We start from the raw sequence: 27,738 nt of genomic DNA, 5'->3' as shown, positions 1-27,738 counted from the left end.
TACGCGGAAACAAATCTCCGAGAATACATTTGTTCTCTGTAGAAGTAACATGCACAACATTTAATAAGTATAGAAGCACTCTCTCAAAATACTCTAAACTTCTACTATAATATCTGCAGTAAAATTAATTGACAGCAAAATAAAAATAAACAATGAAATGTCTCCGTATGGATGGTACAGTGAAAAAGTCTTGAGCCACCTCTCAGTTTTCTGGTTAAATATTTTGATTGAGAAATGGGAAAAATATTGAATTACTGACAGCTCTAAAGAGATCGAAAGTCAATATTTGGCGTGACCACCTTTATTCCTTAACAGGGCCTGAATTCTCTTTGGTAACTTTCCTTATAATTTCTTGAATTTATCCAACATTTCTCTAAGCTTTTCCGAGTAGATTCCAATTCTTCTTTGGGAATTGATGGTTTTTCTTCTGTTCTCTGTTAGGATGATCTCACACTGGTTAAATAATGCTGAAATCCAGGTTGTGGGAGGTTAATCCATGACTCATAGCTACATTGTGTATTTTTTGTGCATGGTTTTTTCTGCATTGAGAGGATTTTTAGCTCATTTTCTTGCTGAAAAGTTACACACCTGAGCGGCAAAAATCTACAGATTGCTGTAGATCAGGGGTCTCAAACTCGCGGCCCGGGGGCCACTCGCGGCCCATGTCACCCCTACTTGCTGACGTATACTGACGTGAAGGAATATAATGTGGTTTGTCCCTTGATATGACTTTTTTTGTTTATTGTTGAGTTTCCAGTTTCCAGTTTCCTGACCTCCTGTTTACATACTGGTGATGATTTTCTCAGATAATTTAGGATGTCCAGTGCAGAGATATAAACTTCCCTCACTTTTAGCAGCAGCAGCAGCAACTGCAACAACGTGCTTACATATTTCTTTAATGGGCAGGGCCATGATGAGAATTGTGGTGCACATAAACAGTAAGACACAACCAGTGCAGCAGGTTGACCCAGTAAGGTATGAATAAAAAAGTCATCCTTTTCCTTGTTTTGCAGCTTTATGACAGTTTTTAATGCCTCTGTTATCTTTCTGTTGTGCAGAGCTGTGATTTCTGGAAAACAGATGACTTTGTCTCCTCGTTTCCTTCTGTAAAATATTTCAGGTAAACGTAGGTCAAAGGTCAGTGTGAATAGATTCAGCTCAGAACTGCTTGGAGATATAATGTAAGCTACAGCATACTTATAGGTGTGCAATATGATATGACTGTACAAACACTGGACAATGTGAGGTATTTCATTGTTTATTTTAAAGATCAGACTTTTAGTCTCACTGGGACTAGCTGTATAAATAAAAAAACATAAATCCACTGACTCAGACTTAGAATCTGTAAGCTCTTTATAAATGATATATCATTAGAATCAGGTCATAATGTCAAACAGGTATGCTTAAATCATGGGCAATTCATGTATTTTGAAACCGCTGCTCTTACGGTACGTGCAGCATTAACAGGTGAATTCCACAGTCATTGTGCCACTGTGGGTTTTATCTAAGGAATGTGAATAGAGAACCTCTTTGTTGCAGATGGGTGGAGACTTCTGAGGAGACCGGTATGTCTTACTCACACTTCCCTGTGAGCACAGACAGGTTCAGAGGACGAGAGACAAACACTGACAGAACTCAAAGCAGCCGCTCATTCAGGAACGAAAGGTAAGCAGCAGTCTGAGTGTGGAGCGATATTTCAGAGAGAAACGTTTAAGCTAGTGTGAAGTGAAGTAAGCAGTGTGGGCAAACAGTTGGATATGGTACAAGGAAGTATTCCAGGAAAATTGTCCTGAATGTTACAGATCAGTGAACTTTCTCTCTAGCTGCATCTTTTCTGTCTTTTTATTGCATTCAATATATTTATTTAACCAGATCACTGTATTTCTCTGATATCTGTCTAATTGTCTTCCTCTTTTACATCACCTTACTCTGCTCCATCAAACTACCCCTCATTCTTTCCTGCCTTAAACATCCTTTCATTGATCCTTTTACATTTCACCCCAGCAGTCATAGGGCGAGAGGCAGAGCACCTGTCACCAGTCTGTTACTGAACTAACACGGACACACAGACAACCATCTGTGCTCACATTCACACCAGTTTCTCTTCAGCCTGACAGAAGTTATTGTTCTTAACACAAATGATTATTATTGTCATTGATATTCCTAAAATGTGGGAATAATGACAAAATCTTCAGACTTGCTGTTACTGAAGTGTAACATATTTTAGAGCAACCAACATTTAGTGTCAGGAAGGCCAAAAACCCCACAAATATTTAAAAAGGTTGCTTTTAAATCATCTGGCTAACAGAAAGCATCAGTACTGAAAACAGTAGCTAGAAAGCCGAGAGCCTCAAACAACACCATGATAGGATTAAGGAGACACACACACACACACACACACACACACACACACACACACACACACACACACACACACACACACACACACACACACACACACATCTATATCTATCTATATATCTCTAGATCTCTATCTCTATCTATATCTGTAATGCTACATGTATCCCTATCTATCTATACCTATTTTTAATGTAATGCACCAATATGAGACATAAAAATAAATAGAAGTCTATTGTGTTTGCACAACAAGATTCTAAAAATGACATTTGTTATCAGATTTTAAGGGTTTCCTGTTTTGTTTGTATTGGATCCTTTTAATTAGAATATGTTGAAATTATTTTTCTATGCATGAATTACTTTTTAACCACATTAAATAACTGTGATAAAATCATCTGCTTTGAGAGTAAATGCGGAAATGTGAAAAAAAAAAAGCAAATGTCACCTGTTGTAGATTGATATCAGAGGGTCTCTCTCTGTCTTGTATTTCCACTCCTGGCTTACAGAATGCTTTACACTGAGTTACTGCAACTGTGGCAAAATTCGGTAGAGGCTGTGGATGCCAAGGACTGGCCAACAGCTCTGGCCAAACTCAATGAGATCAGTGACCCCACTTCTCGCACGCTGTTTAATACTGCCTCATGTTACCTGGCTCTGGGGCAGCTGGATTTGGCCCTAAAGGTGAGTCATTCCAAATGATTGAAACTGAAAAGTCTATAATCTATAGCTAATGGCTGTCAGGGATTACTGGTTATTTCACAAACGCTGTCAAATCAGTAAACGTCCTGGACTTTCCAGGTTGCACTCTAAATGAACAAAGTGGGCGTCATATGTGGATCGTTGGTGTGTGTGTGTGTGTGTGTGTGTGTGTGTGTGTGTGTGTGTGTGTGTGTGTGTGTTTGAGAGAGAGAGATAAAGAGAAGGAGTGAACGTGAAGCAAAAACATACAAAGAAGGTCAATAAAAAGCTGTACATGCATTATCATTTACCATATCACTCCTGAGTATATACACATGTACAGTAAGGCTTTGATGTTGTCTTTCCCCTCTGTGGTATCCAGGCTTTAGACTTAACCATTGCTAAGGATGAACGCCTTGCTGTCGCCTTCTTCCAGCGAGGAGCAGTGATGATGGAGATGGGCAGGTAAGAAGGACCATTTCTAACTAACTGTAGTCTGTGTACATGTTACCATTTCTCAAAAAAGTTTGGACGGTGTGTAAAGTGTCAACAAAAACAAGATGTGATGATTTATATATGGAGTGAGTCAGACTGACAGAAGGCTACGTTTTCAGGAACACTCACCCAGTAATAATTCCAGATTATTCAGCTAATGTCCAAACAGGACTGGATCCTAGAAAGAGAGTACATCCTGAACAGGTGTGTCCATCTGAGTGCTACAAAGAGACAAACAATATTTAGTTTTTTAATATGATGGATTATTAATAAGATTTAAATGAAAGATAAACATAAAATCTGGTAATAGTCGCTAACGCTCGACTTCATGACAATTTAAGATTTTGCCCAATAAATGTGAACAAAGAGGCAGAGAACAGGACATCCATCATATGCAGTATACATATGTTAATTCACTAAATACATTAAAGAGTGTATTAGATGAGGAGTATGGGAGAGGCCCTGTGGACCATTGTGGTAGAAAGCTGGAACAGACAATAACAATATTGTGAAATTTTCCTTTGTACTTATACACCAGAGATCCTCACAGGTGTGGGAGGTGGGCTGGGATTAGTTCCTGGCAACTCATTTCTCAGTCGACAAACCAAGGAAAAAACATTAGACTGACCGACTCGTCTAAAACTAAGAAACAGTCAGACATTACGTTAAATTTGAAAACAGCTTATTGGAAAATGTGAAAAACTAAAAACGTAGACATTTAAAACCATTTACATCATTCTTCACTAATGAATCACGCTGCGTGAACGTGCAGCACCTCGCATCATCATCAACATTACATCTTATGTTCCACACAGACAATGAAGAAGAAAAACTGTTTAAATAAACCAAATAAAGAGACTGTAACAAACCACGGCAGACCCGACCAGGTGCTCGTGCTCTTCAGCGTACTTTTGTTCTCCTGGTTGCTGCTACACACAAACGACTGCAGCTTTGCAGGTCGCAGCTACACACACTGACAACAACAACAACACAGCCGGACCCAGTTCACACTTTAAAGCCGGCGAGGCGTGACTGAGGATGCCGCCCAGGTGCGTCCGACTCCCCTACAGCGGCACCGCAGACCACGCCTCGCCACACTGATGTAATATGAAAACCTGAAACTACTAAAGATGTTCGTGTATTACTAAAACATGACAAACTATGACTAAAAAGTTTGGTGCTGGTGTGGTATTTATGTGGTTAGATTATTTATATATGCGTTATTCAGGTTTTTAAATATACTGCCCTTTTCTTTCTCTCTCTCCAGGTTGGAAGAGGCTCTCTCCGACTATATCTGGGCACAGAAGCATATGAGAGAGAACGTAGTGATTGACTACAAACAGCTGGGACTGAGATTTAAACTGTACAGCTGGCAGGTCGGACATTCAGCCTCAGCTACACACACCTCGACACAAGGACACACCATCCTCAAGGATTCAGTTCAGTGCACATTAAAATGGGATAAAAAGGAAATTCAGCCCTGTGGTGTCTCATCACCACCTTTGTGTAGTTCAAATGTCACCCACACACCTGTGAGCTACCAAAGCCTCACTAATGGAAGAACACACATGTGATGGTTTTGTTACTGGTTCCCACAGACAATGCAACTGTGCGTGCCACTGTGAGTTTTAACATTTCATCATCAGATACAGTCAGCATAATGTAAACTACATAACAGCTGTGGTGGTTGTCCAGAGAATCGTCCACAGAAATCATACATATTCAGGTTTACCAGCTCAGTTGCTACTCAGGGCAAAAAGTTACCCAGGCTCAGTGAATATCTAAAATAAAGCAGTTTCATTTCATTTAAAATGCCAGATCTATTTTGAAGAAACAACCTGTCACTCACAAGAAATTGTTTGAATACACTAAAATGGGTAACTGTGATATGTCCCGAAGGTGTTATACAATGCAGCAGCTGTGTATTGTCGGATGGGCCAGTGGGAGCAGGCCAGGGATGTCCTGCTGTCAGCCTCCCAGGAGAAAGGACCAGGACGAGGGGGGAGCATGGAGGCAGCTTTGGAGAGCATCAGGGTGAGTTCATTTGTTTTTAGTGTTTTTAGCTGTTTTTAAGTTTAAGGATAAAGAATTCTTGGTATGGCCTGGCCTGTATTTGTATCCTGGTTTAGCTGAAAACAAAATACCTGGTTGGAAAACTGAATATGTCACAAAGCCTTCCATGGGCCTCAGGTTTTATGGTTACCATGGTATTTATTATTATCCAATCAAATGGACCAGCAGTGAGAATTTTACATGCAAATGACTGCAGAAAGCACCAATGGAGTCACCTGTTGCTTTAACAGCACCTGAACAAAGGACCTTTACCACCGTAGGCTCTCTCTGTGCTAGTTTTAGGTCAACATATGCTTTATAGATTTTCACAAAGGAAAAGACTGAACAAATATTTCACCAAGCAAATATTGTTTAGACTTACAATGACTTATAAAGCCTAGACTTAAAAAATGAAATATAGGTGCTTAAGTACAAATGGTGATTTTATTATGCTTAAATAATATTACAGTGAGACTCTTTACTGTCGCTAAGTAAATCCCAAAAGTTGATTCTGTTCATCTGGACGTAGAGTTTTCAGTGGGAGAAACGTTTTATCATCATCAGCTGACTGCAGGTTTCCAACCTTATAAACAGGACATTTGCACAATGACTGAAATCAGCACCAATGAATGAACAATGGCTGAGAGGTCAGTTCCTTGATCATAAGACTCTTTACTATAACTTTAAAAACAGAGTAAGCAGGCCCTGGATCCTCTCCTGGTACCTGAGGGTGTGGTGTTTCGTCCCAGGAAGCAGGATGTGGAGCAGCTGCAGCAAAGAGACTTCTTGGGAAAGGCAACGGTATGTACAGAGCGCCTGTGGTACAAGTGTTTATCCATCCACTCGTTTTCTTCTTACCCTGTTATCCCTGCTGTCACACAGTGAGAGGGGAGGGCACACCCTGGCCACAGGGCCAGCTGGTTACAGGGCTGACACATTTAGAATCACCAATTAACAGTTCAGTTCAATTTTATCTATACAGCGCCAAATCACAACAACAGTGGCTACAAGGTGCTTTGTTATTTGTTAACCTAGAATAATGTAGAGAAAACCCCAACAATCAGACGACTCTCTATGAAAAGCACTTAGTGACAGTGGGAAGGAAAAACTCCCTTTTAACAGGAAGTAACCGCAGTAAGGAGGCTGGTGTTCTGGGTGGGTAGGGACACAGCACCAAAGACACAATGTTGAAGAGAGATTATTAAGATTAATTAAATGCAAATTCACTAAACACTTAACAGGCAGTATTAGCTGGGGAGTATGGGAGGGGCCTTTATGGCAGACAGCTCAAATGCAAAGTGGCGTTTAAACAAGAGAGAAAAAAGAGGTGAGTTTATTTATTTGCAAACATCAAAAAAACTCCGGAACCAACAACTAAGAAGTTACAAAGGAAACAAGGAAATACACAGAAAACAGGGAGCAGAGGGTAGTGGTCTGTTTTAGTTATAATCTATCCACTGGTTAATTATATAACCATGAGACTGTTGTATATATTATACTTTTTATGTATTGACAAAAAAAAGAAGTCACAAGTAAAGAGAGAACACAGCCTGGCACATGTTTAAACAAGTATTTCATTAAACTAACAGATAAAACTGTATTTTTTCAAAGCACTACAACAGCACGCTGATAGCCAGCAACTCAGCTCTACAGAGTGGCCAATAATAATGAAGCAGTTCATTTTAATATGTAGATGCTGCTCTTCATATTTTGGCTTAACAGATGTCACCACAGAGGACTGTGCTGACAAGCTTCATGTAATGAGCCCTGTTTCATTACAAGCTTCAGTGTTTAGGAACGCTTCAGAGGGAGACTCGGGACTTAAATACACACAGGATAACGAGAGGATGGGCAACAGGTGGAAACGCAGCTCAAATCAATCACACACTAAGAGGACAGAGGAAGCAAAACAGAACACAATGCACACAAAATAAATCATAAGAGACGGACCTTCAAAGTAAAACAGGAAACAGATCGGCTGAACTTACAGACACAGACTCAGAGACACAAACTGACACGATACAGAAGGAACATACAGACAGGGATGACTAGGCAGGAGACGGGGGACTCAGGCAGGCACGGAGACAACACGAGGACAGAGACTGAACGCCGAACAGGGAATGTCAAAATAAAGCAAGGAGCACAGAGAACAGAGGAAGCATCAAAACCTAAGAACCAAAAACTCACCAGAAACATAACAAGAATCCAACTGAAACATAAGATAATATTAATCAAAACAACAACACTGAGTCACCAACTCCAGGACAGCATCGAGAGCAACATCCAACATAATCAGAAAGAAAACTAAACAACATAAATGACTGTAAGAAAACACGATCCAAGTCCACAAACACAAAATACTGAACTGTGACAATTTGATTATTGAAATTCTTAAGATGTGCCCTTAAAAATAAGCTTAAATTAATCCTGGCACATGTGTCATGTCATTTTAACCCAAACAAACCAATAAGTGTAGGTCACTAAAATAAATATAAACGTAGGACCTGACTAAATGTATGACAGTTGAAATATGACTAAAACACATCATTTAAACTGCACTTTATATATTTATTCACGTGTAATGCTCTCCCTTTGCAGGTGATTTCCTCTATGATACCCAATGATGATTTTGGAGGCTTTGAGCCTTTGAGGCAGCAGGTGAGCCCGACCACAGTGTATGTGTGACGCTGCTGTGAGCTGCTGCAGATGCTAACTGTCATTGTCCTCTGCACAGAAACCTGGCTTCTACGAGCCTAATGTGGATGGAGCTCAGTAAGTTTGTTATGTGATGACACAGAATATGTGTGTGGGTAATGCTACTACAAGGCTACAGTAAAGCAGTGCTTGTAGATGTACAGCTTATTTTGTCTGTTACCTGTTAGGGATTCTCGATACATGCAAGTGCGTGTCCCTTACATGGCACGAGGACCAGGACAGCTGACGGTGCCCGGAGGTGCTATGGTGTTTTTATTTGGAGAGGAGAACCGAGATGGGATGGCAACTGTCATATATGATGGACAGGTGAGGAGAGACCCGGAATCTGGAACAATGAAATAATATATCCAGAGTACTGAAAACAGTGGTGACAATTACAATGTAAATATTATAGTAAATGGATTTAATCACTTTTATTTTAGCAGCAAAGATTCCAGAACATGGAAGAGACAATAAAGTGAAACTTTAATTCAAAATAATCCGTTTTCAGTTTCTCTCTGGATGAGTTTGAAGTCAAAACCTTTGTTAATATGTGTAAAAATTAATTATGTGCTGATTGTAATGGTATTGATAAAAGTAGTAGATGGTATTTCAAAGCTCTTAGCATATTTTTGCAACAACTCTTTGAACTGGTTCATATCCAAAAGAAATGAAAATTGTGAAGTTTCAGACTACATCAAGCATCAAGCATCACTCCTCTCCCAATTTTCAAAAAATTTGAAAAAACCCCCCCCAAAACATAAATATGATTAAAATAACCACAGTCAGTTTGGCTTCACAGCAGAGTTCAGTTCAGTTGCAATAACTGAGGCAATGGAAACAACCACAGATGCACTGGACCTGAAACGATCTGCAGTCAGAATATTTATTGATTCTAAGAAAGCATTTTAATCACTCAATACTACATAAACTATGGTTTAATGGCAGAAAGGAAATGACACGTTCAAGGTTTATCAAACTTAATATTATTGCTGATACTAATGTTTTTTCTCTGAATAATTATGAGGAACTTATTAATGTAAATAATGAATTAAGACGGTTAAAATAGTGGATGGATAGTAATAAATGATGACTAAATCTTAGTAGAACAAAAGCAATGATATTTGGTAACTATAAGGTGAACGACACAGATGCAGGTAGAAAATGAAAAAACTGAAATAGTAAAGGAGACTAAATTCTCAGGATTGATACAATAAAATCAGACACGTGCAAAACAAAGTGTCCAAAAGCGTGTGAGTCATGAACAAAATGAAACAGGTTCTAGATTATAATTGTATCTTCAGACTGTATTGTTCTCTAATTCTTCCGTGTTGACCTTCTTGTGCAGCAGTGTGGGGGAAATAACTATAAAAATACAGATAATAGTCTTTTCATATCACAAAAAGGGCAGTTCATATAATACTATCTTCATCATACAAAAGTCTTATTTTTACAGTCAAAATGATTAAAATCTTTGTGAGTTGATTAATTACAGTACAGGACAGATAATGTTTACAACTAGAAGTAATCTATTACCAGTGGATATTCAAAATCATTTTAACCAGAGAGATCGAGGCTACAGTATGAGGGGGATGAGGATTTTAAAGTGCACATGGTGAAAACTATGGTTTTTCATGCAGTACAGGGATGAGGGCAGCATTAAGCCCCAAAAGGTGTTTTCAACATAGACCTGTCCAACGTGATAAGTTATCACCCTTTAAAACTTATAACTACATGACTGAGCTATGAATATGTGAAGGGGATGGGAGTACATAAGTGTTATGTTATGGAAAATTTAACAATAACCTGCAACACACTCAGTGAGCTTGATTTAAGTGGGTTTAGTAAACACATTGCAATGTGGAGAGAGCATCCCAGTGAAACACTAACATCATCTCTGAATTGTGGCCACCGTCCTTATATACAGAGACACAGACAAAGAACATTCCACAAACGTACATGTTGGCCCCTCTCACGGGGGGGCTTTACCTCCTCCCTCACAGAGAGAATTATGACCTTGTTTTCTGCTTAGCTGTCACCTAAGGATTTATATCCCTGATAAGCAGAACGAGTCTCACTATCTGTTTAACGTCTCCCATTACAATGGCCTCACTGTGTGTGTAGAGCATAAGGCCCCTCTGTAGTGAATACAACTAAGTGAGAAAGTGACATTACTGTTAATAATGTGAAATGATTAAATATGTGATTAATACAACAGAAAAGAAATCTGCTTCCACAGTTTCTTCTTCCCACTCCTCCTTTTTGAGCACCTGTTGTACTAGAAGGCAACACTTTCCTTCCTGTATATGCGCTCTATCTTGTGACTCCAAGATTCCTCACAGTAGGCATTTAATGTTACTGAGAATAAACAGCTAGTTAGGCACAGTGTTTTTTCAGACTTTTACAGTTTTTTGCCCAATAGGTTTTTGTTACGTCTTAAAATAATCAGAAGAAAAAGTATCTGATTACTCTCAGCAGTTTATAGGTGAAAAGTCCATTTGACTACTCAATTCAATTCAGTGCAATTTAGTTCCATTCAAATGTATTTATACAGCACCAATTCACAACAGCAGTTGCCTCAGGCTGAGCCTCTATAACTCAGCACTTAATGACAGCAGGAAGGAAAAAAACAAAATTTTAATAGGAAGAAACTTCCAGCACAACTAGGCTCAGCTAGATCGAGCTGGGGGAGAGAGAGAGCTGCACAAGAACGTTAATTCAAGCTGTCAAAACAAAACTGCATCTTACCAAACACTAATAACATGCATACTGTATTAGTTAAAAAAATAAATCTTGGAACTGTTGGAAAGGGGATCAGCCTCGCCCCATCTGAAACAATACAGCAGGAATCCAGACCAGAATAGTTCCTGTCAGGTCTGGTCTTAGGTCAAGTAGGTGTCCCGTCGGCTGTGAGGCAGGCAGGAGTAGGACGGATGGACAAAAAGAGGCAGCTTTATTGCTTTGAAAAATTTAAACACTACAAACAAAAAACAAAACCTAAACTGGAACGTAGGAACGGTGAACTGGGAAACTGTGTGGGGAAGTCCACAGAGAACCACACAGGAACGAGGAAGACAGAGGACTGGATTCACAGAGGATAACGAGGGGATGAGAAACAGGAGGGAAAGATGGCTGGAACATAACGAGACAGGGAGGAAGCAAAACTGAATACACTAAACGCAGAACGCGGGACTGTCAAAATAAAACAGGAACTAGGAGACACACTGAGACAGACTTGACACTGGGAAAGAAACAGACGTGGGAACAGAAAGGAAACACAGAGAACGGACACAGGAGATAAATGTGGAACAAGCAGCTAAAGACTGGAGAACTAGAAATGTAAATGATTAAACTAGGAGGAGCAAGGAAAGTGAACCATGATTAACACTAAATCAAAAAACACTGGGTCACACACCCACCACCATGACGACAGGGCTCAACGACAGTACTGTGAAGATCTACTGTATTGTGAAATTTAGAGAAGAACAGTACAGACTTGATCATGTCATATTTCAGGCATTTCAGTGTCCCCAGCTGTACTTAGACCTTTTCAGTTATGATCAGATGATCCAAGAGTTAGTACAAGATTTGAATAGCTCTTTGTCTATTTGCATGATACAAAAGGTTGAGTCTTTTGCAGATTTATATTTTATATAAAGCTTAATATGTATTCATTCCTGCTCAGGTTCTTGAGAATGTATTCTTCTGCAGTCCCTTTGTCAGGGACTGTAACATCTAGTCCTTTTACCAAATGATTCTGCAGTCACAATACTGAGAATTTCTGTATACAAGCTTTATTTTTTATAGCTGCAAATCTAATTTTTAGTCCTTTATTTGCAGAGAGGACTCCTGCCAGCATCCCTTCTTGAACCAGCAGATGTCAAGACGTCCAAAGGCAAAAAGGATACTGTAATATACTTCTCTTTGAATAACACTTAAGCCAACACACAGTATTTATGTTCATGCCGCCCATTTCAGAGATTTAATGGAGGCACTTTACAGATTGATCACAATGACATTCTTGCTAAGTTCTTCTCTGCTTCACCCACCGAGATGAGACGACACAACTGTTGTGTCTGGGAAAACACAGTGACAAGATTTTATGCGATTAATGGATCAATTTCAACAAAAACTACAAGCTTCTGCTCAGTGACAAACCTGTTTTCATTGTGGAAAGAAAATTCTTCGTTACTCATTCTCCTGTTCTACTTCCTTCCACAGAGAATTCCCAGTGGGATCCCCCTCCCACCAGGACTCAAGCCACCCACTCGCCCACAGTCTCAGCATAGTCCTGCAGCTCCTCCTCAGGGTAAAGATCAATCACACTCGTACTCTGCTTTATCTTAAACCTTTTCACCTTTTTTCATTTCATTTGCTCCTTCAAAGCAATTCTCTGTTAGAAGCAATTGTTCCAAGGTTACAGCAATGTTTTCTCTGTGTTTGGTCTCGTGTCTTGGCTTCATGTTTGCCAGATGGTCTCCGTGATTTTAATCTTCCTGTAAGATTTTCTTTTCATAAAATATAAAAATACAAAATGTTTATGATAAAACTTGTAACTATGGTTGCAATCACACTACTACACACTACCATGTGATTTTTTTTAAAGTCAATCTTCTGCCAAATTGTTGTATATGAACGATAACAGCCGCCAGTTTGTTTCACACTCTGATGAACAAGGATAAAATATTAAAATGTCTGTTGACATGGCAACATAAATTGGTATAGCTGTTTTGTGCTAGTACTAATGTTTGGATACTTGGAGTTGCACCACAGGTGAAGTAGGAAGGTGCATCCTCTTCACAGACTGAATTAGTAACGAAAAGAAAAGCTTTGTAAAACACAGTAGCCATATTTGTGTCAGCGTTACTGGTGAAAGAGGACCTAAAATGCAGGCTCAGAGCGGGCAGGGATAAAACGAGAATGGCCCTTTATTGGAGGCATAATATCAACTGAACAGGAAGCAGTAAAAATGCCAAACTCCATGAGAAACTTTGGAAATGCTTGGGAAACACTTGAAGGAACAGGATCGGGGGAACAGAAGTAGAGGAATCGTGGAACAGTAAGAAAGAGGAATGGCAACAGTATCCTAAGTACACTACAGATTAAAGAACACAGTATGATGTCAAAAAGAAAAAGAGATTAAGGGTAACAAAGGATGTAAACACATCAAATAATTAGGGAGGGGGAGACACCATGTACCACAGCTGGAACTAATCAGGGAAACAAAATAAGGCAAACAATGCTAAATACAAACAATGCTAGTTGCTTTTGCCATTGCCAACTTGTTCTGAAAATAGATGTGATGGCGAGGGGTCATTTCACTGTTAACTACATACTCACTAACCAGTGACTTGACAAACATAAGTCATTAGCCAGTGAGCATATTCTGAAAAAGAAAATCCTTTCTGACACTTTAAATGAGCAAAATTTATAAAATGAACTTCTTTTATTTCATGAAATCAGTAATGATCTGATGTGACTAACTGAGGTGTTACTCCACACATAAGTAACCAGGTGTGGGCAATTCATTTTCCCACAGGGCCACTTCTGTTTGGGCTTCACTTTTCAGACTCCATGTCCATTTTTACTGTCCATGATTCATGTTCACCAAAAGTCACCCCTCATTTTCTTTTAAATATTTTGCTGTAAATGGTCTTGAGCAATAGTCTTCCATGACTTCTGAAGCTCCTTCATAGTTTTTCTTTTTTACTTACTTTCAGTCCAATCCTTGTACCTGAGCAATTTCAAAAAATGTATTTTTGCACTAACCAGGTTATTCCCCAAAGGCTATTAGCTAAAAATGTAACACATCTCAGTCTGATTTGCAGTGTGCTAGTAAAAAATGAGGAAACTGGAAAAATGAATAACAAAAAAAGTGTCAGGCCTAAAAAACTATCGACAGCAGATGAATACTATCTGAGAGTCATGTCCTCAAGACATAAGGACCTGATCCAGGACCTGATCCAGGACCTGATCCATGTCACAAGGACCCGAGGCACACACTGGCAGTGTTGCAGGAAGAGTGTCCATTTATAACACAAACACACTAAATCACACTTTCGGTATTCTGCAACTTTGCAGTCTACAGCTCTGCTCCGCTCTCTAGGCCCAGCTGCCTGTTAGAACAGAGAGCGCACAATTACACAATCAGTCGCAGCTCCTCTGCCAGCCTCCTGGCACTGCCCCCAAACCCACTGCAACACAACTGTGTCATAATCCATCTACTGTTCGCTGAAGCCTCATCATAAATAGTCAGATTTGAGTTCAAATTGTTTCAAAAAAGGTCAGAAGAGAGGTGAACGTGTGTGTGTGCAGCAATCTGTAAAACAAGGTGGAGGCTGTCGTGATTTGGGGATGCATCTCAGCCAGAGGTGTTGAGGATCTTATCAAAATTGATAAAATTATGAATGCAGAAAAATGCATGACACTACATAGTATCATCTGGAAGATTGTCTGTGCCTACATCCATGTAATGGATGACGCTAACTCACACACTGTACAGCTCTTAGGATGGTTTTCCATGAAATCTACTTTACTGGTAATACCCACATAGCAAGCAGGTCTGGCCCAGATCTGGTATCAAGCCGGCACTGCTGGTTGACTATTGTGGCCAGTGCGATCCTCTATGCTGTTGCATGCTGGGGGAGCAGGCTGAGGGTCGCAGATGCCAACAGACTTGATAAACTGATTCGTAAGGCCAGTAATGTTGTGGGGATGGAGCTGGACTCCCTCAAGGTGGTGTCGGAGAGGTGGATGTTGTCCAAGATAAAGACAATGTTGGATAACACCTCCCACCCACTCCATGACATGCTGGTCAGTCACAGGAGCACGTTCAGTGAGAGACTGAGATTACCGAAAAGCACCACTGAACGACACAGGAAATCATTCCTGCCTGTGGCCATCTCCCTGTACAACTCATCCATCTAACACACTGTTTACTGCAATAACTACACCCTTTTTGCACATGTTCTTCCTTTTTCAGCTATTTATTAATAAGTGACTTTTATGTATATATATGTATGTGTATATTGTGCTATTCTTACTTAGTGTATTGTCTGTCTTTGTTACTGTTTGTTTATACTGGAGCATTGTAACCAAAAATAATTTCCCCTAGGGATCAATAAAGTATTCTGATTCTGATTCTGATTCTACTGGCATGATAAGACGTATGTCATCCAGATGTGGGCCAGGCCTGGCATAGATGGCACTGTTTATGCGATGGCATGCCACATCTGGCTCGATTGTGGTTTGGGTTATGTGGCCCAGGCTCATAGAAAACAGGTCTGTCCCAGATCCGGGATCAAGCTGGCACTTCTGACTGACTGGTGTCATGGCAGGGTGTATGTCAACCAGATGTGGGCCAGGTCTGGCAATGATGCACTATTTATGTCCCTATTCTCCTGTTTTAGTTAGAAGACCCAAATGCCATGTTGCAATGGTAGCCAACATTTCAAATGCAGATTTGACAGGTTTGTGAGTGTACACTTTATCCAAAACCTAGTGACAGTTTACACATGTTCACCACTGGGAGGCTGTAGCTCAGGAGGTTGAGCAAGTCACCTACTGATCGCAAGGTTAGTGGTTCGATCCCTGGCTCCTCCAGTCTGCATGTCAAGAGTGTGAATGTAGTTGGGAAGCACTCAGTTAAGAGAAAGTGTATGATTGGGTGAATATGGCATGTTGTATAGAATAGAATGCCTTTATTTTCACTATACAGTTGTACATTGAGATACAGAGCATCTCCTACTCAGTGCAAACATCCTGGGGGGGGGTACAGTTCTGCAGCACTATATAAGTATAGAGCACTTTGAGTAATATGGGAGACTAGAAAAGCGCTATATAAGAATCAGTCCATTCATAAGGCGTCATGTTACTTTTGCGCTATTATGTTCTGGCACATGCTGTTATTACATGGCTTGATTAAGGTACACATTAGGCTGACATCTGGGCCAGCACAGGACCCCCAGTGTGTCTGCAACTGGCCTTGTGCTGGTCCGTGTGTGGGCCACCTCTGGCAAACCAAATCTGGACCACCAAAGGGCCGTCATTCTTTGCGGTATGTGGGCCATGTGGAAGCACATCGTGTGGGCCAGATCGGGGCCATATCAATTTTGCTATGTGGGTATGTGTTTGGTGAGTTGTTCTTTTTAGTTGTATTGTTGGAAGATAAAGCCTGCACTGAAGACTGGAGATAAAACAATGATTAAAATAAAAAATCATTGCTGGTTCTAGTGGCATCTGCTTCAAGCTTCAAGTGGGCTTTCATCCTTTTTGTGTTTGCTGATATGCACTTTACTGTGGTTTCCCTGCAGGACATCTTACCTCAGACACACCACCTCCATCTTACATTACTGCCACCCACTCTGAGACTCCCAAATACACAGCCAAAGCACGAGACCAGGTAAATCCTCCTTCGAAAGATGAAAGCCGATGTACTGAAAGAAGGACTCACAGCTGATTTCCTCATATATCTGGCCTTGGACACACAAATGCACACACTTTTTCCCCTGATCTAAATACAATAAGTTTCGTGCATTTGAAGAAATCGTTTTGTAAAGTTGAACTTAACAGCGTAATGTTGATTTGTTCCAGTTAAGTAACTGTGACACTGGAGGAAAGCAGAGGTGTTTGATTTTGGAGTAAATATTCTCATGTGACTCTTGTCCTGACATCTGAATATTGGTGCTGCTGGTTAAACAGCGTTGTGATGATTTCACTTTGGGCTCTGATATGAATTTTTTGCTAAATTATTGAGGTGAGCAGAGAGATGTCTTTGAACCAAAAGTCAAATAACAACAACCACAAAACATTAAAACCTAGTAAGATTCCTGAAAATCAAATGATCTTCAGTCGTTAGACAATTTGTTGAGATTTCTCGACACAGCGTATGCATGCAGTGCTGCAGATGTTTGCTGACACTGATATGTTGTAGGGCTGGGTATCGTCACTGATTTCTAGAATCGATTCGATTCGATTCAATTCGATTTGAATCTGGGAAATTTTGACAGTCAGAAATATTATAATTCAGATCAGTACATTGACATATTTTTGTATCTATAAAAAGGAAGCTGACACACGCAAGACTTTATCAAAGGTGTGAGCATCACAGCAGATGCCTTTGTGTCAAAGTAGCTGAAGATAAAACACAGAAAAACATGAAGGTGGTTTTCCTGGCCTGGGATTTTATAAAAATATCCTGCAGTACATCAAAAACGAAAGAAAACCATTAATCAACATATGAACATTACCTCTGACGTTACAGCGGTTTTATTAGAGACACGGCTAAGCGTTTTACATTTTGCATAATTTTAAAAAGTTTAAATTTGTTCAGTATTGAACGGCAGAAATTAGGTTTTCTTTTCGGAAGTATTTAAAACAAAAAAACAAAAACAGCGGCCGACAGCGCTGTAAACAACGATAGACTTGTGCGTAAGAAGCAAGCGAATAATGCAGAAAACAGTACAGAGAGAGAGAGAGAGAGAGAGAGAGAGCTGTGCATGAAGTGTGATTTTATCGTGGGTGAAGCAAAACAGTAAAAGTCAGAGTGATTTCATGACGATGTTTATGTGAAGCGTAGTTTGGATCTTCTTTTGCTGCTGGTTCGGTCAATATTGTTTGGAGAGAGATAAAACTACACTGTAAAAAAAATCCGTAAAAATACAGTACAATCTACTGTATAAACGTGAAGGAATTTTCCGTATTAGTCATTTACAGGTATTTTTCTGTATTTCTCAACTACTGCAATGCATTGTGGGGAAAAGGACCCAAAAAAGGAGGGAAAAGTCAGAGCAAGAGCAGCCATTAGACTTCTTTCAGGCTTCATCTGGATTTTGGACTCTGGAGTTGGAGAAACTGCCTTCAAATTTCCGTGGTAAGTATTAAAACTCATGTTTTCTTTAATTAAAATAATTTTTTTCAAAAGACTCCGCATTTTTATTTAGAAAGAATTGTTAATTTATTTGTTAACTGGTTTCGGCTGTCTCCAGAGAACTCAGGAATATTTTGCTGACTCATTTTTTAAATAATCGTTATGTAGGTTTAACATGACTTAAGCTTTTCATTTTAGTTAATGTTAAAAATAATTTTTACTGTGATACCACCAGTTCTGCCCTTCAGTGGCTGAACCAGTTTTCATAAATATTATAGTTAGCTGTCTGTGTCTCTCGGTATTACACAGCTGTGACTGCTAACTAGCTAATTAGCGAAAGTCAGCGATGTAGCTAACTGGGAAAAGTGGGAACTTCATGGTATGTATAGAGAGGAAGAAATTATTTTAGGACTCTAATAAGTGCTATATCAATACCTGTGTTTTACAGTTGGCTCTACTGTACACTTTAAAGGGTTTCAGGCAAAGTTACACTAACCCTAGTTTAAGTCTCAGGCCTTCCTGGCTGACGCTAGCAAATGCTAATGTTAGCCTCTGATTTGGGCTGTTAAAGTAAAGACTTTTAGCTAGCTGACCAGCACAGGTTATTTCGGTGGTTAACAGACTGTAGTGGTAATATTATTGAAAGTATAGTTTCACCTCATTACATTTACAATTATGTCTATTTTGTAGCACATAGAAATGTTTAGTTAATATTTGCAGACAGACACATTTTCCTGTAACTGTGTTTTTACTCCAACATTTGTTGAAAATGTAATTTATGAAATGCTGAGCAGCATTTCTAGTATGTGGAATATTTTTGTCACCCCACTGTGCTAATGTGATTAAATACTAATAATTATTACTAAAAAAATTCAATAATTAATCAATAATAACTATATCTTGATTGAATTATATTGTAAGCGCAGTGCTGGAGCTTTATATGCCTTGTGGGGATGCTGACATATTATAAACTGTTATGTCTATATCAAGCTTTTAGCCAAATATAAGCAGAGATATTTGTATCTTTCTTAAAAATTCAGATCCTTAGAGATTATTTGAGAAATGGATCAACAGCTATCACTACTTGAAGCACTCTAAATCCTGCAGTGGAAAAATATCCCTTATTTCATCTTTGATCACACACTTTGGTTTTCCAGTGCAGAGCAATGGCCAAGCAAAGGAAAGACTTCCCAGTGAAAAAGAAGATGAAGATACAAGCTGGTGATGATCCAGAGCAGCTGGTCTCAGGAAATGAAGAAAACCCTGATCACCTTTTCCACAGAAACAAGGTGAGTTTAATGTTGTGGTTGATTTAGTTTATCAAGGTATGTATGTTACTTCAATTATAAACTGCTTTTGTTGCAACAGAATGTCGTTATGTGTATGCAGCTCTCGTGAATTATAATCCTTTGTAGGGCTGTGTGATATGACCAAAATCTCGCATCCCAATATAAGACATATCTCTCCTGATAACGATATATATCACAAAATAGTGCATTTTCTGTAAATTCTGTGATTCTCAGGCAACTCGACTTACGTGAAGTGTTTTCAGTTGGGCGTCGTGTACCTGGAGTCGAGTGCTTTGACCGATGCATGAAACTATACATTTTTAGACATGAGTTTAAACGGCATTATTTTCTTTCTGAGTACTTGTTACACGGCGTGCTGCGAGGAAAAGCCTGTTCTAACGCTTTGAGTCTAAGGATTATTTTGAGCACTTGACGGCTCGTTTTTGCTTTTCATTCGTAAACTCTCTCTCGAAACTCTTTCATGTGATTCTTGTGTAGGTGGTTAAAGAGGTTTGTCGTGTTTGAGTCTGTGGTGGGGACCAGTTTGTGTCAGACTTTTCATAACCAAACCATGTCCATGCTACAGAGGTAGCCCTCGTTTAACAATAAGGTCCTCGATTTGTTTTGACTGGTCCATCTGCTTGGAGCTAGCTGGTTCTGCCTCATCCTTGCTGGCCATGCTGGTATTCTCTGTGCCTTCATCTGCGTGGTGACTGTAAGCGCCATTTATAGTTACTTGATGTTTTTATTTGAGGTCATTTGTTTGATGCATATTCTGAAATTTTATGTTTGAGAATAATGTGTATCATTTCAGTTCATTTTGAAAAGTCTCATCAGAAACTTGAGCTTTATTGTGAAAGGATTATGTGGAAGTCCGTCCATAGTGTGGTTATTGTAAGTATCAGAGAAGGAGAGAACTTTAAGAAATAATATAGCCACTACAGTGACCATCACAACCATGAAAAAATATTGCCAGTAAACAGTTTATTTTGCAACACCACAAAACAAATGATAGCGTATAATATGAAACGATAGACATTTTTATATCGTCATCTGATATATATCGTCATATCGCACCATCCTAATCCTTTTTTGTTTATGTTGTTTATGTTCAAGGTAAAAAATTATAAAAATACAAACTTTTTAAAATGTCTTGTTGTTTCTCTTTTTTCCTCAGAATAAATTACGACTAGTCTCAATGGCTGAGATGGAGGAGGAACACAGCGACACGTTAACCCGACTGCTGCAGTTCCTGTATGAACTGAGCAACTCTAAAAATCCAAGGAAAAAGCTGAGTGTATTTTATTTAAAGCTCAGATGGACCTTGCTGCATTCAGGACTTTGTCACACTGGTATATGAAGAGTGGTAACAAGAGAAATTGTGCACACACAACGTGTCACTTTATGCTTGCTCTTCTCCAGTCTCTGGTGTCACTTTGTAGTAATTAGTCTTACTATTGTCTTATTTGTGGTGATTTAGGGTGTGTGCGCACAAGCAGAGGTTTTTGTTTGTAACCGTAACCTCGTTTTCAGAGCCTTGTCTAACATTTAATGGTCGTGAAATATGTCAGACTTTTTCCTCTACTTAAACAGCTAAGAGCATTTAAACACAGTGGAGAAAAAGGTGTGCATTAAGGATTTTGAACTATGATGTTTAAGTGTTGTCACTGCTGAGGATCCTTATTCACTACGCTGCTGTTTACAGTTTAACTTTTCATCAGAACAAGCACTTCTAATTGTACTTTGCTCCTCACTGACAAAACAAGTCCAGTAAATGCACTTTTATCTTCAAGTTTGGGACAGTAATCTGTCTTAATTTATTTTGTGCTTTAGTTATCATATGGGGAAAAGTTTTGTGGTTATCTATCCGTTCTGTTTGCATAAACCCAAAGTTCAGGAACATCTTCTTTAGATCTGTTCAGTTTTATTCATGTGGCACGACTTAAACAGTCAAGTATGTTATATTGTAAAGTAAAGACCCCAAAGAGTTAATCTCGGACAAATGTTCACACAAATGTGAATTACATTCACTTCATTAATGAAGTAAATGCAATTCAGTAATCAAATGTGTTTGGCTATAACTGACTACATGTGTATACTGTACCATAAGTGGACAGACATGGATGTAAACCACACCTTAACCATTTGGCTGAAGCAAAACTACCACAAGGCAGTGATTCTAACTAAAAGGTACTCTGGATATTATTAAATGTGAACATATCGTTAAATATGACTTAACTATATTTTTTGTTTGTCAGGTGTCCTGTTTGAAGAAAACACTTGGTAGCCACTTGAATGAATGTAAACAAACACATTTACATGAGGACAACCTGATTTCAAGGAAATAAAAATGCTTAAATTTGAAAGTTTGTGAGTTATTTTGTTCATGTATCAGCTGTTTAGTCGTTTTATGACAAGATGGATGCTGTCGTTATATTTTAGTATAGTGTTTGAGTTAAGGAGAATAAAAGAATATTTAACATTGTACCAATGTTGTTGTGTACGAAGCACAAATTAATTTAAAAAGTTTTAATTTATGAATTTTTGAGCATATGGTGTACTAGGTTGTAATTGCATAGAAATGTACGTTTAAGGATATAAAGAACTATATTTAATGAGTTGCAGTGAAAAGAAGTGTTTGGAAATAGTAATATAAACAGAAATTTCAATTTTTCTATTAACGGAAAATATCAGTTAATGATACAGAAAATATACTGTGAATAAACGGAATTTTCCGTTTTATAGCTGAAGGAAATGTCCGTAAATAGTACAGAGAGTATACTGTAAATCTACAGAATTTTCCGTTTTATCATTTACAGAAAAGTCCGTCAAACTTCCGTAAAAAAACAGAAAATGTACTGGCAGAAAATTACCAGGACATTTTCCGTTTTTCTACGGAATCTTTTTTTACAGTGTAACAGCTTTAGAATCAGCGCAAAAAGGGCGTGAACACAAAGCGCGGACCCGCCGAAACATCAGAATCAGCGAGCTGTCGGCTTTCAGCCCCGACCGTGTCCGTGCCGTCAGGTGAGAAAGGCGACATCTCACTGATTCTGATCCGCGTGTCCGCGCTGTGTGTTTACGTCTTTGTGCAGAATCCGTGTTCCTGCTCTCATTTACTGTCTGTTTGATGGTTGTTGAAATTTTGTGAGGTTTAACCTGAGATTCTGGCATTTTGGGCAAAATATATCTATATTAAAAAAAATCGATTCAGGATTTTAATGAATCGATTTCACGTTATCCAAGCCAGAATCGATTTTAATCGATAAATCGATTATAAAAACCCACCCCTAATATGTTGTCATACCTGCTCTGAACTAAAACAAAACACAAATCTAAACTAATCACTCATTTGTTTGAGTTTCTTTTCAAACTTATTTCACGTTTCTTTAAACTGCTTCACTGCTGACTGGTATTTTAAATAAGTAATTTAGCTAACAATTTAATTCCCATACAGCATTTAGAAATGTCCAGTATGTCATCAGTTGGCTGACCGTGAACAGCCAATTACGTCTGCACAGTAACACAACCAGTTACAGCAGTGTAGGCCTATAGCTCCAGCCTTTCCATGGAGCTCATCGTGTGTCTGCAGTAGCCGAGGAAGGAAAAACCCAACACTGGGTATATACTGGGCCTTATGTCTCTTATGATTGAAATGACGACTGCTACAGATTCTCCCACAGATATAATGAATGAATGAGGGCTATTCAGTTGGTTGGCTGCAACCACACCACTACACAAGCAGCTTTAATTTACAAACCTTAACAAAAAAGAAAAATAAATTACATCTAAAAAAACTGTTTTCCACTGATGTATCTTTAGATGTGTTCTTGTATTTGCAGCATGCAAGCTCAGCTCAGAGAGCAGAGGCAGACTCTGTGGTGGTGAAGGTTCACTACGTTTACACTGTGGCTCTGTCTGTCCCTCTGGACACGACATACAGTGAACTTCAGGAACGAGTCGCAGAGAAATTGGAGCAGCCGGCATCTCATCTGCGCCTCAGGTAACTGCACGGCTGTCAACCCACTTTTGTCTCTTGTGAGCAGCAATTTTTTTTGAGCTGACAAACAAATACCCTCCATCAGAGTAAAAATGTTACAGTGTGTACAGACATCTGACATCTACATCCATGTGGCAAACATGAACGGGCAAAAAACTTTCATTTTCTGTCTTCTGCCTGCTCATGACTCAGTTTTTCATTTATTTTTCCTGCTGATCCACCACTTCCTTTCACTCCCTCGTTCTCTCTCATTAGACGTAAGCACCATGGCACCTGCGTGCTGACACCGCTAGATGGGGAAATGGAGCCAGGTCACACTGTGCAACAGTTGGCTGAGGCCGGCAGAGCTACCCTGTGGTGCCAGGTTTGCATCTAAACTCAATATGGTGGTGGAGGTGTCACAGCAACACTGCCACTAATTTCCCGACACATTATAAATGTTGTGTTAGTTTATGTTTATAACAAGGCAGGCAAGGCTGAAATGGTTTGGACGTGAAGAGGAGGGATGATTATAGTTATTATAGTGGGCAAAGGATTTAAATATGGAGCTGCAAGGCAGGAGGAAAAGAGGAAGATTTATGGATGTAGTGAAAGAGGACATGCACAGGGTTGGTGCGACAGAAGAGGATGCTAGGAAAGGGTGACACTGACACAGATAATCTGCTGTGGAATAACTTAAAGAAGCAGAACAGAATCAGATATGAAGGGCATAGTAGTTAGCTACAGTGTCCCTCTCTACAGAGCCAGTGCTTGCATATACTGCACACTTTCCAAATATGGACAGCTTGCTACATGGAAGTTGATGAATGAAAGACAACAACTATTAGTACCTTCATTCATATACACTACCAGTCAAAAATTTTCAAGCACCCCAGTTATTCCAGTTATTTATTGCAATTCAAGTCATTCAGTCAAATCAATAGCTTTAAATGGCACAAAGTCAAGTGGTGAACTGCGTAAGGTTACCCAAAACTGAAAATTAATGTTCATTTCAGAATTATACAAAAAGCCTTTTTCAGGAAACACAACATGGGTTCACAATTTAAAGCTGTTCTGCAACAATGGAGGTTGATCAAGCCTTGAAATCTGATGCTACTAATTCCTACAGATGTTCCAAATTTCTGGATTACTTCCCCTCGGTCTGCACAAAAGCAGTGCTGGAACACACTATGGTACCAGACCACATTGTATATAAAGACTTGGACAGCACCAGGCTCCGACATGGTTCACGCCTACTGGCTAAAGAAGCTGACTGCACTCCACGAGCGTCTGGCAGCACAAATGAACCAGCTGCTAGTTAACGAGAGACACCCGGAATGGCTAACCGAAGGCCGGACAGTCCTGATCCTCAAGGACCCCCAGAGGGGACCAGTCCCCTCCAAACACCGACCAATAACCTGCCTCAGCACCACGTCGAAGCTCCTGTTAGGCATCATAGCACCTAAGATGAACAGGCACATGGGTTAATACATGAGTGGGGCACAGAAAGGGATTGGCAAGAATACCAGAGGCGCAAAACACGAGCTACTGGTAGACAGAGCAGTCAGCCGAGACTGCAAGACTTGACCCACCAAACTGTGCACTGCCTGGATTGATTACAAGAAGGCCTATGACTCAAAGCCCCACACCTGGATCCTGGAATGCCTAGACCTGTACAAGATCAACAGGACCCTAAGAGCCTTCATCAGGAACTCAATGGGGATGTGGCGTACAACACTGGAGGCCAACTTCAAGCCCATAGCACAAGTCACCATCAAGTGCAGGATCTACCAAGGAGTTGCTCTTTCCCCACTGCTGTTCTGCATAGGCCTGAACCCCCTCAGTGAGATCATTAACAAGACTGGCTACGAATACCTACTACAGCATGGAGCAGCTGTCATGGATGACATCAAGCTGTATACCAAGAGTGAACGAGACATCGATTCACTGATCCACACCACCAGATCATGCAGATCGCCCTGTGCGTGGGGCTGGATGGCGCTAACGCGTTAATGAGCTAACCACGGTAACGCGTTGATGCTGTGCAGCTCCATGCACGGGGTGATCCGGGTTCAGGTCTATGCAGAACATCATATATCATTTTCTTATTTTTAGTACTACAAAACTTTCATATGTTTTGTTCCATGTGTACATTTCAATGTGCACAAAAACTGTGGAGGCAGTGTTTGCACAGAAATATCTCAAAAACTATCAAAGCTAAAGGCTTCAGATATTCACTGGTCCTTCTCACCAACAAAATAAATCAGGACATGTAATTTAGAACAGATACATCCGAAATGTTGCTGTAATGACTAATTGAAATGTAAAAGAAAATTCAAGCAGTACTGTAAAGTCCCATATTTGAGCACATACTAGTAGAAAATACTTCACACTGCAAAAGACAGCAAGTAACAATGTCTTAGTTATTTCAGCTTTAAATATTATATTTATCAATAATGCAAAATAAGACAGAAACATGAAATTTTGTCACACTTTTGAAGAAAATGCTGTTTACATTTAACTGTTTGTCTTTTTGTGTCAAATTGTAATACACACTAAACAAATTTCAAGATGCTTCTCTAATTCTATCTGAGCCAGTTTACAGGTTCACTCACTTACTCACACTGTGCTACTGAACTTCAGAAAGAAGATCCCCTGGCCAACCGTACTATCCTCTACCAGATGGTGGCCCTTTATGATTATGATGCTCAGGGGCCAGAAGACCTGGAGTTCAGTGAAGGTGACACTATTGACATCCTCGGTGAAGGTGAGGCTCCACAGCTCAAAGTGAAACTTCTAATTATTGTTTTTGTCTGCAATTTGAAACAATGTCACAGTCCTGGGTCATCTGTTTAGATGCAAGAAATATTAATTTCCTCTTTGTTTTTCTCTCTGTCTCTGTCACTCTTACTGTTACTCTTTTGTAGTTAATCAGGAGTGGCTGGAGGGACACTGTGCAGGAAGTATTGGCATTTTCCCCAGCTGCTTCGCCTACAGGGAGAATAACAATATCACTCAGAGCTCAGAGATTATGTGATCAGAAATTCATTGTTGCATTCATTTTTTAAAGCACCTATTATTCTATGAATTGTAACAGTTTACAGGCTTGGAACAACCAAACAGTTTGCTTACGAGGCTGTTAAGTGCACCAAGTACTACCTTCACTATGCTTTGAAGGTATTTGTTATAAAAACCCTTTAAAAACATTATACATGAAAACAATCATATTAGTGTGTATCCATCATTACCATATAATCTTTATTGCATGTTTGATAAATAATCCTTTGTATAATATTATTAATGTATATACTCTCACACATACATCAACATGTTTGAGTGAGGGTGATTTTTTACAGTACTGGGTGTACGACCAGTATTTGTGTTTCAGATCTTGGTTTGATATTCTTTGATGATTGTTATTCCTGGTTTTGGTTATCTTTGGTTTGTGCTTACTGATCTTAGTTCTTCCTTCCTTTGTATGTTTCTTGGCCTGTGTTCAGTCTCTGTCCCCATGTTTTCTCTGTGCCTGTCCTGGTCTCACGCCTCATGTTTAGTCACCCTTGTCTCTGTGTTCCCTGTGTTCCCGAGTCAGTCACTTTTCAGTGTGCAGCCTGTGTCTCTTAGTCTGTCTTTGCGTATGTGTCGTGTTTCCTGTTTTACTTTGATAGTCTGTGTCCTATGTCTGTGTATCCTGTTTTGCTTCCTGTGTGTCATTCTATGAGATTAGCCCCAGCTGTTGGTTGTCACGCCGTACCCTCAATGCTGTGTTTCTTCCTCGGTGTTCCAAGTAACTCTAATTCTCAGTTCCTGGTTTATTTTCTAGTGTTGTAGTGAGTTTTCTGTTTCTAGTTTTGTTTTCTACTGGTAATAGTGACTTCCAGCAATAAAGCTGCTGCTTTCAGTTAAATTTCCTGTGCTTGGGTCCTGCATCCTGCCCGCCACACAGCAAAGCATCACATGATTATTCACATATATACAGTATATATATGCATGCATATACACATTCACAGACATATATGTACATTTACATAAACAAGCCTTAGTTGAAAATATGAGAGAGAATCAATCAATTACTGTGATTACAGCATTACTGTATATTTATATTTCTAAATATTACAGGCCAGCCTCATTGAAACCAGTGTAACACTCCCATGAAAGGAAAATGTGCTTTCCAAACAGCACAGTCAGTCAAAAACAACAAATGAAGTGCACAAGAAACCCAAAATAAATAAAAAAAACCCCTCATAATTTACCAAACTAGCCAAAACCCAAAAGGAAATACAAGTCTCATATTTGTCTCTATAATAAACAGTTAATTAAAAAGA

At 39.4% G+C, this 27,738-nt stretch overlaps 1 protein-coding gene and 1 long non-coding RNA gene across 2 annotated transcripts; both read left to right on the top strand.

Moving 5' to 3' along the window:
• Window positions 1-1,067: 1,067 nt before the first annotated feature.
• Window positions 1,068-27,738, top strand: LOC116311167 (neutrophil cytosol factor 2-like). Its single transcript, XM_031728208.2, has 17 exons — window positions 1,068-1,120; window positions 1,540-1,665; window positions 2,865-3,039; window positions 3,419-3,501; window positions 4,799-4,907; window positions 5,431-5,565; window positions 6,277-6,384; window positions 8,182-8,241; window positions 8,318-8,355; window positions 8,466-8,604; window positions 12,118-12,186; window positions 12,499-12,586; window positions 16,590-16,678; window positions 23,277-23,437; window positions 23,690-23,798; window positions 26,057-26,180; window positions 26,341-27,738. Exons 2-17 carry the CDS (start codon window positions 1,568-1,570, stop codon window positions 26,448-26,450), a joined length of 1,695 nt encoding a protein of 564 aa, XP_031584068.2. The 5' UTR covers window positions 1,068-1,120; window positions 1,540-1,567; the 3' UTR covers window positions 26,451-27,738.
• LOC120443089 lies at window positions 19,366-21,800 on the top strand. The gene is made up of 2 exons (XR_005615125.1): window positions 19,366-19,434; window positions 20,612-21,800. It is a non-coding gene; the product is annotated as an uncharacterized LOC120443089 (long non-coding RNA).

Source organism: Oreochromis aureus, linkage group 12 (assembly GCF_013358895.1).
Source record: "Oreochromis aureus strain Israel breed Guangdong linkage group 12, ZZ_aureus, whole genome shotgun sequence".
Taxonomy (NCBI): Eukaryota; Metazoa; Chordata; class Actinopteri; order Cichliformes; family Cichlidae; genus Oreochromis; species Oreochromis aureus.
This window is presented reverse-complemented; position numbering and strand designations above follow the sequence as displayed.

What these genes read in the sequence shown, in the direction of transcription:
- LOC116311167 (XM_031728208.2), top strand. Translation starts at nt 1,568, where the DNA reads ATGTCTTACTCACACTTCCCTGTGAGCACAGACAGGTTCAGAGGACGA. An exon ending in ACTTCTTGGGAAAGGCAACG is followed by an intron (nt 6,385 to 8,181) that starts GTATGTACAGAG and finishes CTCCCTTTGCAG; the next exon opens with GTGATTTCCTCTATGATACC. An exon ending in TATTGACATCCTCGGTGAAG is followed by an intron (nt 26,181 to 26,340) that starts GTGAGGCTCCAC and finishes ACTCTTTTGTAG; the next exon opens with TTAATCAGGAGTGGCTGGAG.